This window comes from Ovis canadensis, chromosome 19, assembly GCF_042477335.2.
Source record: "Ovis canadensis isolate MfBH-ARS-UI-01 breed Bighorn chromosome 19, ARS-UI_OviCan_v2, whole genome shotgun sequence".
In the NCBI taxonomy this organism is placed as follows: domain Eukaryota; kingdom Metazoa; phylum Chordata; class Mammalia; order Artiodactyla; family Bovidae; genus Ovis; species Ovis canadensis.
In genome coordinates this window covers 64,719,159-64,736,396 of record NC_091263.1, presented here as the reverse complement: position 1 = coordinate 64,736,396, position 17,238 = coordinate 64,719,159, and the positions used below count along the sequence as shown (strand labels likewise).

The window sequence follows — 17,238 nt, the reverse complement described above, 5'->3', positions numbered from 1 at the left end:
GCTGGTCTTAGTGTTACCGACCCAGGTTCTTGGACTCTTTAATCAATAGAAGTTGATAAGAGGCCAGATGAGAAATTCAGGCAAGGCTTCAAGGACTCATGCTGCAGAACAAGGGAGTGAAAATAAGCCACAGGTGCCCAACTAGCAACAGGTGCTCTCCCTTGCTTGCGCTGGGGGTGGGGAAGGAGGGCAGGAGGGGTGAGTTGGTTCCTTAAATGGGGTGAGGGTAGGGTCAGATCCATGGTTCAGGCAGTAGGGTGGCTTAGGTGGTCAGCCTGCCCCCTTGTGGTGGTGTGGCAATTGGTTTTTTGGTCTGTTTTTTGGGGGGGGTGTCTTTTTTGTATCTTGTTTATAATTTGCCCCAACCGCAGGTTTATATAGTTGCTTTTAGTTGCTTACAGCAGGATTCCCCAACCGCCAGGCCTAGGACTGACACTGGTCTGTAGCCTGTTAGGAACCCGACTGCACAGCAGGAAGTGAGTGGAGGGCAAGCCAGCGAGCAAAGCTTCTTCCTCTGCGTCTTTCCATTGGTTGCGTTACCAGCTGAAATCAACCCCATCCCTCCCATCTGGTCCCTGGAAAAACCTGTCTTCCATGAAACCAATCCCTGTTGCCCAAATGGTCAGGGGACCGCTGCCTTACAATCTCTCTGTAGTCTGTTGCTCCAAGAGATGTTTGTCCAGGTGAAGTACTACAGCATAGGGTCCCATGTCTGATTCCCCTCTAGGGGGTTCTACACCCTTTCTTCTTAAGGGTTAAGGGGTTGAAGTTCTCTTCTGAAACCGCAGATCCTAGCCTACCCTAGAGGTGCAGAAGTCCCTCGCTGACTGCTTTCGGGGACCTGGGTTCCCCTCAGCTGGAATCGGTTGAAATCCTTGAGCCATCCTGAGCCTTACTTGAAAACTGTTGGGACTTAGAAGACACAAACTTAACCAAAGGGTTAAACAGACAAGGGCCAAAAAGGAGAACAGTAAAAAGCCAGTAGAGCAGGGGTCACCAACCTCCAGGATCTAATGCCTTGACAATCTGAGATGGAGCTGGTGTAATAATAGAAAAAAAGTTCACAAAAAATGTAATGTGCTCAAGTCGACCTGAAACCATTCCCCTACCCCATGCCCACTGAAAAATTACCTTCCAGGAAGCCAGTGCCTGGTGCCAGAAAGGTTGGAGACTGCTTCACTCAAGGGTCTAGGAAGGGAAGGAACCAGGATAACTTTGACAGGGCTTCCCTAACTGCTGACCAGACAGCGAAGGCGACAGCGCCCCTGCCAAAATTGTGAAGCCATTGCTGCTTGGGTGTCTATTTAACTTTTCTCTTTGCTGTTGCATTGATTTAGGTGCAGCAGGAAGTGTTAGTTACCCCACAAATTGTGCCTTGTTCTGTCAGAAGGTAATCAAGGACTAGATGATTATCAAGAGGTAAATACATTAACCCAAGTAACAAGAGAGGATTAAGTCCCATTAAAGCTTGCTCTTGTTGGTTTTATCACAATTAAGCAGTCTGGTGAGATTTCTCAGTGTGGCTTCTTGATAGGGAAAGCTACCCCATGGAGCTACCAGTCCTGTGGCCAGCCCTAGGAAGTGAACATTATTATTTATTTAGGTATTCAGCGGTAGACACTTGGGATCTTTGATTTTCCTTGCAACGTGTGTGATCTAGTTCCTGACTAGGAATGGAACCTGGGCCTCTGGCATTGGGAGTGCAAAATCTTGGCCCACTGGACCACCAGGGAAGTCCCTGAAGTAGACATTGTTAATGCAGTTATAGGCCATAGCTTGGACTTTCCCCGCGGCTCAACCATAAAGAAAACTCCTGCCATACGGGAGACATTGATTCAGTCCCTGGGTTGGGAAGATCCCGTGGGGAAGGAAATGGTGACCGTCTCTAGTATTCTTGCCTAGGAAATCCCATGGACAGAGGAGCCTGGTGGACTACAGTCCATGGGGTTGCCAAAGAGTGGGACACCACTTAGCCACTAAACAATAAAATAAAGCCTTGTGAATATCAAGTGCCCAGAAGCACCAATTTTCAATTTGTTGTTATAAGAAATGACCACAAGGTGGCAGCATTTCTCCCTGCCCAACTCTTGATTCCTTGGGCAACCAGAGCCTTAGGGGAAAAGTCCCATTCCTGGGTTGTAACTTAGAATGGGATGTGCCAGAAACAACACCCAAGGGCTTGTGTCTTCTTATTTCTTCCACCTTATCCTCCCCCACCCCAGACAAATCCAGAGCCCTGAAAACCGGCTACAGTGAGGGTGCTGAGGGTGCTCTTGGTAGGGTGAGTCTAAGGCAGAAGGTTGGAGGAGGGAACCCCTCAACTGGGAGACCTGAAAACTGGGTGAATTTACAAAGCTCGTCCAGCCCTGGGACTTTCCTGGCAGTTCAGTGGTTAAGACTCACACTTCCAGGGCAAGGGGCCCGAGTTCCATCCGTGGTTGGAGAACTAAGATCTCGCGTTCCATGTGGTGTGGCCAAGAAAATTGTTAAAAATAACTAAAAATGTCAGGGGAAAAAAAAAAATCTTCTAGCTCACAGAATCCACCATCCTTTGGGTACGCTAGGCTTGGCTTAGCTAGAGGAGGGTCTGACTGGATCTGGAGACTGTGGTCTTAGCGGAGCAGGCACTGCGGGGCCAAGGGAGGTTCTCTGATGACACAGCCTCCCTCGCCCCCTTAGCTTTACCACCCTCCAGCCTGGAGACCAGGCCTGCTCAGGCTTCAGGGCTGCAACACAGGCCAAGGTGCCAGAAGCCTGAAAAAAAAATAGAGTAGGCATTTCTTTTCTTTCTGTTAAACTTGTATTTTGGCATGTACTTGATTGATCACGTAGTGGAGTTCAAAGTGTCCAGCGAAATGATCCAGTTACGCAGACACAGGCATCCTTTGTGTGTGTGCGCTCAGTTGTGTCTGACTCTGTGACCCCGTGGGCTGTAGCCCACCAGGCTCCTCTGTCCATGGGATTTTCCAGGCAAGAATACTGGAGTGGGTTTCCTCCTCCAGGGGGAATCCCAACCCAGGGGTAGAACCCGGGTCCCTTGTGTCTCCCGCACTGGTAGGCGGATTCTTTACCACAAGTGCACCTGGGGAGCCCTGTGTCTAGTCTTTACTGCCTTCTTTTCCCATGTGCGTTCTGACAGAGTAAGGTAGTTGTAACTATACACAGTAGGTTCTTATTGACTATCTACTGTATATAAGTGCGTCTGTGTTAAACACAACCTCCCTGCATAGCTTCCCCCTTTGTGACCCAGTTTCTTTCCAAAGTCTGTGAGTCTGTTTTGTTAGTTCGTGATTATCAGTTTTAAAATTCCACTTATAAGAAAGATCACACAATGTTTACAATATTTGTCTTTCTCTGACATAGTGTAATCATCTCCTGGCCCATCTGTGTTGTTACAAATAGCAGTATTTCTTTCTATACCTACGGCTGAATATATATGTGTGTGTGTATATATATGGCATCGATATTAAGCTTTAACCTGTCAGTGGACAATTTGCTGATTCTGAGTCTGCTGCTGCTAAGTCGCTTCAGTCGTGTCCGACTCTGTGCGACCCCACTGACGGCAGCCCACCAGGCTCCCCCGTCCCTGGGATTCTCCAGGCAAGAACACTGGAGTGGGTTGCCATTGCCTTCTCCATGAGTCTAGGCTGCTGTAAATAGTGCTTCAGTGAACACTGGGGTACATGGTGTCTTTTTGAATTATGGTTCTTGCGTGACATCGGCCCAGGCGTGGGAATGTCAGATCCTAGGCTTAGCTCTCTTGAAAGTTTTTTCCAGGCATTCAGAGACTGTCGTTCATAGCGGCTGTTGCCGAAGTACATTCCCACTCACAGTGTGGGGAGGTCCCCTTTCCTCCAGGCTCCCTCCCGTATTTATTGTTTGTTGGCTTTGGATGATGGCTCTTCTTACAGGTGGGATTTGATTTCTCGTCATTTTGATTGGCTTTCCTGTAATTGGGCTACTGACCATCCTGTCCTGTGGTGGTTTTGTTTTGTTTTTTCTCCTTAAAGGTTGTAAGGAAAATGTAGCTGGTGCAGTTGGGTTCTTGAAAGTCACTTGTGTTTGGATTTGGTTTCTGCATTTTATTTCTGCAGTACCCACCCAGGACATTTCCTGAGGGCAGCTGTCATCAAGCGCTCCCAAAACCTTGTAAATTGGAGGTGCCAGTGAGCACCACTTGTCACATTGTCGTAAACAGAAATGTCACTTTTTCACGCCCACCTCTGGTTCCTTGGGCAACCAGAGCCTTAGGAAAAGTTGGCTTCCCGGGCTGTGAATTTGAGTGTAATGTGGCTGAGCAAACACCCAAGGGCTTGTATCTAGTTATTTCTCCCCCTAAAGCTCCCCCCACTCTTTGCCTCAGAATAATCTCAACCTGGGACCCAGCACGCTGCTGAGGCACCTAGGAGGCTGCGCCTTCAGGAAGGAGGCTTGAGCTGGGGACCCGAGCACCAGGAGCCATGGAGGAGGCGGGGGGCTTTACCAAAGCCCTCGAGGCTGGAGGGTCGGGCCACCATCCTTTGGGTGCACTAAGGTTGCTTTAGCTGCAGGAGAGCCGACCTGGACTGGGGGACCCTGGACCCAGCCACTACAGGTTTAAGACGGGGCTCAATTAAGGGCGCCCTCCCTGGCTGTCTCGAACCCACCAGCCATTGACGAAGTCTGCTCAGGCCCCAGGGATGTGATTAAACAGCCCAAATCATGGAGGCTGCAAGGAAGGAACTAGACATTGCTCTTCTTCACTTTCGTTTCGTACAGACGATACGCTGGAGTGTAGTCAATTTGCAACGTTCTGTTTTGTCAGGGTGCAGCCACCTGATTCATTTACTACCTACACAGACAGGATATCTATTCTGCTGGGGGTTCTTTTGCCATAGAAGTTACGACCCAAGAAGAACGAGCCAAGTTCCCTGTGCTGAATATCTAGCTTGTGGATTATCTATTACCGATACATATTTCTCTGTATATGTTAATCCTGACCTGCTAATTCATCCCAGGCCCTTCACCTTTGTGTGTGTGTGTGTGTGTGTGTGTAACCCCATATTTGTGTTTGAATTCTGAGAGTGTCCTTTTGTTTTGTAAGTTAGTTTCTTTGTATATCTTTATACATTTTGCCTAAGAAGGACATCATATGCGACTGTCTCCTCTGTCACTTAGTGTGGGATCCTCCAAGGTACAGCCATGTGGCATAATTTCATTTGGTTTTTCATGGCTGAGTAATAGTCCATTGCATATATTTATCACGTCGTCTTTAATCTTTAACCTGTTCGGTGGCTATTTTGCTGGTTCTGTCTTCGCTACTGTAAGCAGTGCTGCAGTGGACGTTGGGGTACATGTATCTTTTTGAATTATGGTTTCTCTGGGTAGAAGCCCAGGGGTGGAGATATCAGATCCTAGGCTTAGCTCTCTTGACAGTTTTTTTGAGGCATTCGGAGACTGTCATTTGGAGTGGCTGTTGCTGATATGCATTCCCACCTTCCTATGTGGAGGGGGATTCCCTTTCCTCCAGGCACAGTCCCATATTTATTGTTTATAGACCTGTGAGGATGGCCATTCTGACTGGCGGGATTTGATGTCTCCTTGTTTTCATTGGCATTCCTATAATAATTAGGGATGCCGCGCATCTTGTCCTGTGGTTGTTGGGGTTTTTTTTTCCCCCTTAACGGCTGTAAGGAAACTTGACCTGTGGCAACTGACTTCTTGAAAGTTGGTTGTGTGTGGAATTTGTTTCTGCAATACCCGCCCCAGGACATTGCCTGAGGGCAGGTGTCAGCAGCCCCCAGGCCTTGTGAGTTTGAGGCTCCAGGAAGCAGTAGTGATCCAGTTGTAGTTACAGGAAATGTCCACAAGATGGCAGCACTTCCACATGCCCACCTGTAGTTCCTCAGGCAGCCAGCCTTAGGGAAAGTTGGCTTGCTGGGCTGTGAATTGGAGTGGAATGTGCCTGAGCAAACACCCAAGGTTTTGTGTCTCACTACGTCTTTCCCCTAAAGCCTCACACCCCCTCCCCTCCAGACCAGTCCCAACCAGGACCACAGCACCAGGAGATGCGGAGATGCGGTTACTTTACCAGGGTCCTAAAGGCCACAGGGACCAGCCACCATTGTCTGGGTGTACTGGGGACTCTGGTTAGGGCTAGAGCAAACCAGACACCCTAGGTCTAAGAGGGGTCTCACCTAAGAGCACCCTACTTAGCTGTCTTGACCCCAGCACGAATTCAGGCCTGCTCAGGCTCCAGGGACGCCATAGCAGCTCGAGATGGGGAGGTGGGAGGGGAGACTCTAGCCACTGCTTTGCTTTTCTTTGTTTTCATTTCATGCCAATGGTATGTCGGAGTATAGTTGATTTGTAATGTTGTACTTGTTTCAGGGTACAGCTGCCTGATTCAGCTATGACATTGTCAGCACAGCATATCTGTTCATAAGAGGCTTCTTCTGAAATCGCTGTTACAGCAGAAGGTTGAGCACAGCTCCATGTGGTGAACATCAGGTCTTTGCGGACTGTCTATTGGAGAGTCAGAGTTATGTGTACAGGGAAGGAAGGAAGGAGGAAGATAATCTCATGAATTACCCACTACAGATATGGATTTCTGCGTGTACATATATTACTCCTGATCTGATTTGTCACCGGTCCTTCACTTTTTCCCTTTGGAACACTTTGCGTATGAATCCTCAGAGTCTCTCTTTGTGTTGAAAATTAGTTCCTTTGTATGTCTTCTAAAATTTTGCCTAAAAGGGACATCATATGCTATTTTATTCCTCTGAGTGACTTCACTTGGTGTATAAACATTCAAGGTCCATCACTGAGGATCCAGGGGCATCATTTCAGTGCTGGTGTTTTGTGCCCATTGTATAAATGTGCACACCTTTAAGCTCTAAGGTGACCTAGGACATTTTACTGCTCTGGGTCTAAGTTATTACAGGTAGTGTGTTCTGAACCTTGGGGTATATGTATGCTTCTGAATGATGGTTTTCTTCGGATGTAGACTCGGGGTGGGGGGCATGTCAGATCCTAAGCTTAGCATCTCTTGAAAGTTTTTTTTTCTGGCAGTGAAGGCTGTCCTTCACAGTGGCTGTGGACAATGGGCCTTCCAACCGGCAGCGTGGAGGGCTCCCTTTCTCCAGGTTCTCTCCTGTGTTCATTCTTTGTAGACGCGTGAGGATGGCCATTCCTGACTAGTAAGATGAAACTTTTCCGGTGAGTTTTCATTAGCAATGCTACGCTAATTAGGGGCACTGAGCTGCTGCTTCTGTGGTGGTAGATTGTGGGGTTTTTTTTTCCCCTCCTTAAAATCTTTGAGAGAAGAACACATGTTGTAATTGGCTTCCTTAAAGTCAATTGTTTTTGGAATGTATTTTGGCAATAACTGCTCCAGGACATTTACTAAGGGAAGCTGTCATTAAAAGCCCTCCTAGCCTTGTGAATTAGAGGTGCCGGTAAGGAGCAGTGGTCAAAAACTGTAGTTATAGGCAATGTCCACAAGTCAGTAGCACTGTCTCATACCCACCTCAGGCAACCAGTTGTTGCTGTTAAGTCTCTCAGTCCTTTTGGACACTTTACAACCCCATGGACTACAGCATGCCAGGCTTCCCTGTCCTTCACCATCTCCTGGAGCTTGCTTAAACTCATGTCCATCGAGTTGGTGGTGCCATTCAACCATCTCGACCTCTGTGGTCCCTTTCTGCCCCTGCCTTCTATCTTTCCTAGCACCAGGGTCTTTTCCAATGAGTTGGCTCTTCGCATCAGGTGGCCAGAATATTGGAGCTTCAGTATCTGTCTTTCCAATGAATATTCAGGGCTGATTTCCTTTAGGATTGATTGGTTTGATCTCCTTGCAGTCCAAGGGACTCTCAAGCGTCTTCTCCAACACCACAGTTCAAAAGCATCAGTTCTTTGGTGCTCAGCCTTCTTTATGGTCCAACTCTCACAACCATATATGAATACTGGAAAAACCATAGCTTTGACTAGATAGAACTTTGTTGGCAAAATGATGTCTCTTCTTTTTAACACAATGGCAAGATTTGTCATAGTTTTCCTTCCAAGGAGCAAGCATGTTTTAATTTCACGGCTAAACTCACCGTCCGCAGTGATTTGGGCTCAGGAAGATAAACTGTTTCCATTGTCTCCCCATGTATTTGCCATGAAGTGATGGGAGCAAATGCCCTGATCTTCGTTTTTTGAACGTTGAGTTTTAAGCCAGCTTTTCCACTCTCCTTTCACCTTCATCCAGAGGCTCTTTAGTTCCTCTTTGCTTTCTCCCATAAGGGTGGTGTCATCTGCATATCTGAGGTTATTGATATTTCTTTCTGGAATCTTGATTCCAGCGTGTGCTTCTTCCAGTCCAGCATTTCTCATGATGTACTCTGCATATAAGTTAAATAAGTAGGGTGACAATATACAGCCTTGACATAGTCCTTTCCCAATTAGGAACCAGTCTGTTGTTCCATGTCCAGTTCTAACTGCTACCTCTTGACCTGCATACAGGTTTCCCAGGAGGCAGGTAAAGTGGTCTGGTATTCCCCTCTCTTTAAGAATTTCCCAGTTTGTTATGATTCACACAAAGGGTTTAGCATAGTCAATGAAGCAGAAGTAGATGTTTTTCTGGAACTCTCTTGCTTTTTCTATCATCCAAAGAATGTTGGCAATTTGATCTCTGGTTCCTCTCCTTTCCTAAATCCGGCTTAAACACCTGGAAGTTCTTGGTTTACATACTGTTGAAGCCTGGCTTGGAGGATTGGAGCATGATCTTGTGAGCAAGTGAAATGAGTGCAGTTGTGCAGCAGTTTGAACATTCTTTGGCATTCCCCTTCTTTTGGATTGGAATGAATAGGGAAAGTCAGCTTACTGGGTGGTGAATAAGAGAATTGTGCCTGAGTACACATCAAAGGGCACTATCTCACTACTTCTTTCCCCTAAATTCACACATGCACACCTCTGAAACAATCCAACAGGGCCTGCAGTACCCTGCTGAAGGTGCGTGAAAGTGAAGTCGCTCAGTCGTGTCCGACTCTTCGCAACCCGTGGACTGTAGCCCACCAAACTCCTCCGTCCATGGGATTCTCCAGGCAAGAATACTGGAGTGGGTTGCCATTTCCTTTTCCAGTGGATCTTCCTGACCCAGGGATTGAACCCAGGTCTCCCACACTGCAGGCAGACGCTTTAACCTCTGCGCCACCAGGGAAGCCCTAGAAGTCCACATTCAGGAGGGAGGTTTGAGCAGGGAAACGCAGTACCAGAAGAAACGGAGGCCGGGTGACTATTTGGCCCAAGACCCCCAAAGGCCCTGGATGCCTTGATCACACTCAGGGCTCTGGTCCCAGGGAGAGCAGAGTAGAGGTTTCAGATGGGGCTCAGGACAGGGGACCCTACCTGGCTGTGTCGACCCTACCCCAGGGAAGACATGGGTCCAATGTCTGATCAGGCTGCAGGGATGCGATCTCGCTCCAAGCTCAGAGGCTTTGAGGGGAAAGAGTGCTCATTGCTCTTTCTCCCTTTCTGGAATGACACGCCAGTAGTCTCTTGGAGTATAGTCCTTTAGCAAGCTATAGGTGTTCAGCCGACTGTTTCAGGTATTAGGCATATGTGGAGTGTATCTATTCTCTGTTGACTGCCACTCCCATAGACCTTATTGCAGAAGATAGAGGAATATGGTCCCCATCAGGTCCCTGTGGTTTTTCTGTCTCAGATACAGTTTTCTTCCTATGAAACAGGAAGGAAGGCACATATCCTTGTAGATTATCTTACAGATATTACTGATTTCTTTATATAGGGCAGAGGTCCAGAATTCTGTGTATGTGTGGATGGAGGCGGGAAGGAGATAATCCTGGTGGATTATTTTTACAGATACAGATTTCTGTGTCTCTCTGAAGCCTGACCTCCTAATGAATTCGTCCCAGCACTTCAGTTTTTTTTTTTAACCCTTTGTGGGTGTTTCAATTCTAAGAGTCTCTCTTTCAGTTGTATATTTCTTCCTTTGAATCTTTCTTCCTTTTTTTTTAGAAAGGATATCCTATGCTGTCATCTCCCTCTGTCTGGCGAGCTTCCCCTGGCCTGTGATCCATCCAGGTCCATCACTGTAGCTCACAGCAGCATCATTTCATAATTCCCATGGTGGTCTTTTATTGCTCCATACTAGTCCATCGTATACATGTACCTCAACTGGTGAAAACTTAAATCGATCGGTGAAGATTTTGGTTGCTCTGTGTCTTGGCTTACGTATGTCCTCTTGCAGTGATCCATGGGGTCCATGTACCTTTTGGAACAATGCTTTTGTCCGCATATACACCCAGATGTGACAGGCATAGCCTGTCAAACCGATCTCAGGCGTAGCCTCTCCTACTGATTTAGTCTGGCATTTGATGCCTGTGCATTACACTGGTTCTTGCCAGGATACATTGTTGCAAATTGTATTGGGAGATTCCAGTTCCACCGGGGTATTTTCCCCGCATATGGTCTGCAGCTGTATGAGGATGGCCATTCTGAGTGCCGGGGTTTTCATTCTTGTCACTGTTTTGATTGGCATGCCTGTCATAGGGATGCTGAGTGTCCTCTCTTAGGGTGCAGATTTGTGAATAGTTTTCTTTTGGATCTTCAAAGGTTGCGAGGCTGAGTGACCTGTGCTCATTGGCCTCTTGAAAGTCTCTTGTGTTGGGAATTTGTCCCTTCAAAACCTGCCCCAGGACATTTCGTGAGGGCAGCTGTGTCTAAGAGGCCCCCGGCCTTGTGAATTCGAGGTGCAAGTAAGGCGTGGTGGTCACATTGTAGTTACAGGAAGTGTCCACAAGATGGCAGCACTTTCTCATGCCCACCTGTGGTTACTCAGGCAAACAGAGCCTCAGGGCAAGTCGGCTTGAAGGGTTGTCTCACTGCTGCTTTCCCCTAAAGCCTCACAGCCCCTCCCTTGTGGACCAATCCAAACCAAGGCCGCAGAACCTTCCTGAAGGTGCTTCCCTGATAACTAAGCTGGTAAAGAATCCGCCTGTAACGCAGGAGACATGGGTTCGATCCCTGGGTTGGGAAGATCCCCTGGAGAAGGGCAAGGCTACCCACTCCAGTATTCTTGGGCTTCCCTTGTGGCTCAGCTGGTAAAGAATCCATGTGCAGTGAGGGAGACCTGGGTTTGATCCCTGAGTTGGGAAGATCCCCTGCAGAAGGGAAAGGCTACCCACTCCAGTATTCTGGCCTGGAGAATTCCATGGACTGTATAGTCCATGGGGTCACAGAGTCCGACACGACTGAGCGGCTTTCACTTTCACTTAGAAGCCCAGGAAGGAGGTTTGCGGCGGGAACCCCAGCACCAGGAGACGTGGAGGCTGGGTGGACTCTTCTGCCGATGGAACCCAAAGACCCTGGATGCCTTGGTCTTCCTCGGGACTGTAGTCCCAGGCAGAGACAAGCAGAGAGGTTTCAGATGGAGTGCAGGACGGATGGTGCTCCTGCCCTCAAGACAGGGCACCCTACCTGGCTGTGTCGACCTTACCCCAGGGAAGACATGGGTCCAGTGTCTGATCAGGCTGCAGGGATGCGATCTCGCTCCAAGCTCAGAGGCTTTGAGGGGAAAGAGTGCTCATTGCTCTTCCTCCCTTTCTGGAATGTCACGTCAATAGTCTCTTGGAGTACAGTCCTTTAGCAAGCTGCGTTGTCGTCAGTGTTCAGCCGACTGTTTCGGGTATTAGGCATATGTGGAGTGTATCTATTCTGACTGCCACTCCCATAGAGCTTATTGCAGAAGATCGAGGAGCGTGGTCCCCATCAGGTCCCTGTGGTTCTTCTGTCTCAGATACAGTTTTCTTCATACATGAACAAGGAAGGAAGAAGGAAATTCTTTGGATCATTCATTACAGATAGAGATTTCTGTGTATAGGGTTTAGGTCCAGAGTTCTATGTGTGGTTGGAGGTAGCATGGAGATAATCCTGTGGATTATTTTTTACAGACCCACATTTCTGTCTGTTTTTGTCCAAACCTCCTGTGGAATTCATCCTCAGTGTTTTTTCTTCTTTTGGAACCCTTTTTGTGTCTTTCAATTCTAAGTGTCTCTTATGGATTGTAAGTTTCTTCTTTTGCATCTTTTTTCCTTTGCTTTAGAAAGGACATCCTATGCTATTGTCTCCCGCTGTCTAGCTCGCTTCCCTCCATTTATTACCTGTTCAGGTCCATCCTTGTGGCTGCCAGTGACATCGCTTCATAATCTCAGTGGCGGTGTTTTTGGCTGAGAAATAGTCTGTCCCTCCTCTTGTCCTCCCCGGGGATGGTGTGGTGGTCCTTGTGAGCTGGCCCTTTAAGTGGGGCGAACATAGGGCCAGCTCCATGGTCTAGGCGGTACTGGTCTGCCCACACTCTTGTGGTGGGCACAGTGATCGTGAGTGGTGCCCTGCTTTTCTCCCACACCTCAGATATGACCGTAGAGTTTTTGGTCTTTCTGTATCTTTTGTGTCTTATTCACAGTCTTCCCCAAGCGAGCTTGCCTGCAGCTTGTTTTGGTCCTTTATTGTTTCTTTGTATTCTGTTGCTTTAGAAGAGGTTTGTTCTCACTTGTTCTTGCCCTGTGGCCTGGGACTGCTTCCTAGAAGTGTCCACATCTGTTTCTTTTAAGCAGACTGTGGTGCAGATTAAAGGTGGGTCCGCATGACCACGTGGACTCTGTAGGGCCTGAGCAGATATTGACACACAGAGTACATTTGGCCTTTGAACAGCACCAGTTTGAACTGTATGGAATCCATTTAGATGTGGGTTGTTCCCCCCCCCCCCCAATGAACAGTATGATAGGATCCCCAGTTTGTAGAATTTGCAGATTCAGACCAGGGACCCGGGGGTGGAGGGTGGGTGGACTGTACACTTACACATGGATTTTCCAGTGCACAGCGTTGGAGTCTGTACCTCTAGTCATTCAGCTGTCAGCTATATATTCTGAATGATACAATTCCTGGGCTAAATGCTATGGAAAAAATAAAATTGGGAAAATGTGGAAAAATACGTGAGCAGAAAGCCTCACTGAGGGGGGTGATACTTGAGCTACACGAGAAGGAGCCAGTCAATGAGGATATCTAAGGAAGAGCACTCCAAGTGGGGAACAGCTCGTGCCAAGGTCCTGACGTGGGAACAAGCTCATTTGAGGAGTATCAAGGAGGGCAGTGTGACAGCGGAGTGATGGGAGTTGGGATGTTTAGAAAGTAGAGCCTACTGCCTGGCTTTGTCTCACTTGGGAAGGAGGGGCACAGGGGTCCACAAGGGAGGGTTGCAAGCTGGAGCACTCGCTCTCCTTAAGGGCCAGAGGTGATGGGCGTCCTCTCATGATCTTGTGTGATCTGGATGCCCTTGTGGAGAGAGGAAGATGAAAACTTTGCATTGGGCTGAGTGCCTCGGACGTGGTATTTTCCATTCTTGTGTGCACTGTGCCAGGTGGAAACCATCATTACTCCTGTTTTACAGATGAGAAAACTGAGGTGTGAAAGGGGGCACTCCTATACCCAAAGCTGTAAACTTAGTAACTGTAAATGAAGTAATGACCTTCGACCGACCAGCAAGGGTACTTGTATTTGGGGGGTGTCTCTGTCCCCTTAGGGGGCCTCTCAGAGTCCTCAGGGCACTGGGCTCCAGCAGTCCATCAGCCCTGTGATGCCAGCAGATTGCACCGCGGTGGGGGCTTGTCCCACATCTGCCAGGAGAAGAGTCCTTCAGAGGCGGAGGGTGGAGATGTGGCGGGCATCGCTGGAGCTGAGGCTGAGGAGGTCTGTCTGGACGGACACCAGGGCCCTGCAGACGGGAATGGCAGGGCTCCCAGGGGTGTGCACTGCTGGAGGGGTGCTCTGCCTGGGCTCCATCACCAGGTGGGCAGTCTAGCCTGGCCATGTAGGTCACTCCGCTCCTTCCCATGCCTGGGAGATGCCCCTCTAAATATAGCCCCATGTGCTGAGCTCACATCTATTTTCAGCTGAGGTTGGGAGGTGGCCAGGCCTTCGCCAGGCTCTCAGCGGAGCCACCGCTGCCTCTATCTGGTTCTGGCGCTGGGCACCCTCATCGGCCCCCCACCTGCCATGTCAGAGGAGACCCAGGAAGGTAGGAGATGATCGCTGGGTGGGGAACGGGTGAGGCCCCAGTACTGTGACCCTGTGGACCGTGGAGAAACCTGGCTCCGGGCCCACTGACCTCACTTCCTGACGCGTCATCAGGCCCCGTGTCCCCTACACGTGGAGGAAGGGCCTTCCCTGCCGGGAACGTCTCCTCACCTCATACCTGTCCCTGCTGCGAAGGACAGTGGGAGGAATTAGGGGCAGCTCCCCAGCTGGGGCAGGGTCACCTCTAGGCCCAAGTGGGTGTGGGTGGGCAGGCTGGTCAGGGAAGGTCTGTCTTCAGGGAGGACACAGGATTGGGCGCAGTGGTGGTCTTCGGAAGCATTTGGGCACCTGGCCCAGGAACTGGGAGCGATTGGCTTCTGGCCTCCATGTGGGCCCGTGTGGCTAAAGGTTGGGGTCCCTTGGCCTAGACAGACTGACTTCTAGTTATAGACTTTGGTGGCCAGTCTCCTAATTGTCCCACTTCAGACAGGAGGTACGGAGGCTCAGAGGGGAGCATAGGGACCCAGGCAGCTTCCCATATGATGCTGGCCAGCACGTGGACCAGCTGGTCAACTCCCCCGCCCCACCCACAGTTTCAGCATTTCACACTGAATGGGAGGGGCCTGGCCCTGCGTGTGGGACTGTGCCCTTCCTTTTGAGGTCTTAAGGATCACATTTACTGTGTGTGTTTCATGGTCACAAACAATCTAACTTCAACTTTTAGTGTGGAAAAAGCACAGCCAAGTGCACAGAAGGCATTCAATATGACCCCAACCCACCACCACCCAGACGGCGTGTTTTTGTTCTACGTATTCTGAGTGTCAAAGGCCAGTTTGAAGCAGATGTGAAAGTCGAGGTAGTAGTCTGAAAGTCAGAGGCCCAGAGAGTCCCATCACCCCTGGCTCCACCTGGAGGTGTGCTCCCAAATGTGTTATCTAGCTTCCAGCTAGGCTCTGCTAGGCTCCGTGAGGTTTTTTATATTCACTTATTTATTTTTTGGCCGACTTCTCTAGTCACGGTGAGCGGGGGCTACTCTGTAGTGCGTGGGCTTCTCACTGCAGCAACTTCCCTTGTCGAGGAGCACAGGCTCTGGGCACTTGGGCTTCAGTACTTGCAGGACATGGGCTCGGTAGTTGTGGCTTAGTTGCCCTGCAGCACGTCAAGTCTTCCTGGACCAGGGATTGAACCCATGTCTCCTGCCCTGGCAGGTGGACTCTTATCCGCTGCGCCACCAGGGAAGTCCTGGATATCTCAGGGGGCCAAAATTTAAAGAGAATGAGGGGGGAAGAACCACCATGTCCTAACTTAGCAAATACGTATGTGAACACTTACATATATAAAATTTGTTTTTCAGTGGAGATGCCTAATGGTGGCGATGTCATACTCTTTTAGGGGCTCTGGCTAACTATCCCCAGGGATAACCTGATGATAGCTAATTCTATTTCTGGGAATCCATCCTTAGTAACTACAGGGAAATTGGGGGGAAACCTCTGTACGCATCCTTTTCTAGGAGTTACTGAATTCAGGCAGCCTGGAAGGGGAGACCTCACAGGCAAGGGCAGCAGTCGGATAACAAAGGCGACTTTTGATACTGAGTGAGAAGAGAGTCCTCAGAATCGAGCAGCATCGGGCTGAACAGGTTGGAGGAGGCAGAGCAGAGGCCACGAGGGAAGGGCACCATGCTGGCTGCTTCTGTTGGGGCAGGAACAAGGTGCCGGGCACAGGTTGTGTGGGGAAAGCTGACCGCAGAGGCTGCAGCAGTGAGTGCCATGGGCCGTGGGTTTATTCCTCCAATGCTCTGCAATGAGCAGGCATAGGAATGCCTTGAAGTCCCTGCGCTGCCTGGGAGGAAACAAAGCTAAGTCAACTGCCCTTGCTGCTCCTGTTGCTGAAACAGGCCCACGTGGTTCTCGGGTCAGCTTGGCTGCAAATCACAGGTCATTCTTGAGTTGGTTTTATGTGATTAGGAGTCCGAAGGCCCCTCCTACCCCTGCTGCCGCCGGACGCCCTCTGGAAGGGGGTGGTGGGGGGGCCATGACACGCTGGCTCAACCAGCCCCATGCTGCCCCTGCAGACACCGCGGAACTGATGAGAAGCCGGCCGCCACTGGCTCCCAACCACGCGCAGGAGGTGCGCCTCCACCGAGTGGAGTCCATCAGTGACCTACACAACGGTGGTGAGAGGGGGCAGGGGGGTGGGACCGCTGGTCTGGTAGCGGGGAGGAACACGGGCGCCCCTGCCTGCCCTCCTGATGCCCCGTTTGCCCTGCAGGTCCGCTGTGCCCCTACCTGGCCGAGGAGGGGCAGCCGTGGGGCGAGCTGCTGGGCGTCCTGCCGCCCTCACTGTGCGCCCAGGCCGACTGCGGCCCAGTGCACAGCCGCGGGGCCTCCCTGCTGCTGCTGGCGCTGCTGGCGCTCACCTGCCTGGCGCTGGCCGTGCTGGCCGTCTACCTGAGTGGTAGGGAGGGTGCCGGGAGCCAGCGGGAGGGGGAGACCGCGGCAGTGTGGGGCTGGGAGGACAGGGTGTTGTGGGGGGTGGCGTGCGGTCTGATAATCTGCTCGCGCCGCAGTGCTGCAGAGCGAGTCCCTCCGCGTGCTGGCGCACACGCTGCGAACCCAGGAGGAGGTGCTGCTCAAACTCCGGCTCGCCAGCCTCAGCCAGCTGCGGAGGCTCAACTCCAGCGAGGCCCGAGCGCCCAGCTGAGATGCCGCTCGGACCCGGGGCCTGGGGGTATGTGCCGGGGAATAAAGTGGCCGTTGGCAGCTTTCTCCTCTCCCACTGCTGCTCTTCACGATTTCCTGGTTGCGGTTTTGGCATGAGACCTGATCTGACCCCCACAGCTGCCTGCCTCTTTTGCCTTCTCAGGCCAGGCCAGGCCTTCTGGGGTCGAGGCTCTGCCTGGTGTGGCCCAAGGTCAGAGGAAGCCACACCAGCCTCCTGGCTCCTCTTGGTGCCTGGCAGCACCCACTGGGCTCCTCCAGATGGTGGGGCCAGAAGCCTAAAAAGAGCCAGTCACCCAAACTCTGCCGGGCCTCCCCAAACGGGGCCTAGTCTCTGCTCCCAAAAGGCAGGCTGGGCTCCGAGGGGTGGGGAGGAGTGCCACGGCGGGGAGACGTCCAGGGGCGCAGGCAAGCAGGTGGAGACCGGGGGGGGGGGGGGGGGCAGCGGCGCCCAAACCTGGGT

At 50.7% G+C, this 17,238-nt stretch overlaps 1 protein-coding gene across 3 annotated transcripts; it reads left to right on the top strand.

The window, feature by feature from the left end:
* Nucleotides 1–50: 50 nt before the first annotated feature.
* On the top strand, nucleotides 51–16,833 carry LSMEM2 (leucine rich single-pass membrane protein 2). Of its 3 annotated transcripts, none has more exons than XM_069561972.1 (4): nucleotides 51–133; nucleotides 16,130–16,231; nucleotides 16,327–16,512; nucleotides 16,625–16,833. In XM_069561972.1, exons 2-4 carry the CDS (start codon nucleotides 16,144–16,146, stop codon nucleotides 16,756–16,758), a joined length of 408 nt encoding a protein of 135 aa, XP_069418073.1. In that variant the 5' UTR covers nucleotides 51–133; nucleotides 16,130–16,143; the 3' UTR covers nucleotides 16,759–16,833. The 3 variants fall into 3 exon arrangements, with proteins under 3 accessions (XP_069418073.1, XP_069418072.1, XP_069418070.1); XM_069561971.1 differs by lacking the exon at nucleotides 51–133 and adding an exon at nucleotides 13,935–14,056; XM_069561969.1 differs by lacking the exon at nucleotides 51–133 and having other exon boundaries at nucleotides 14,073–16,231.
* Nucleotides 16,834–17,238: the final 405 nt, after the last annotated feature.

What these genes read in the sequence shown, in the direction of transcription:
- LSMEM2 (XM_069561969.1), top strand. Translation starts at nt 15,859, where the DNA reads ATGAGCAGGCATAGGAATGCCTTGAAGTCCCTGCGCTGCCTGGGAGGA. An exon ending in CAGTGACCTACACAACGGTG is followed by an intron (nt 16,232 to 16,326) that starts GTGAGAGGGGGC and finishes TTTGCCCTGCAG; the next exon opens with GTCCGCTGTGCCCCTACCTG. An exon ending in GCTGGCCGTCTACCTGAGTG is followed by an intron (nt 16,513 to 16,624) that starts GTAGGGAGGGTG and finishes CTCGCGCCGCAG; the next exon opens with TGCTGCAGAGCGAGTCCCTC.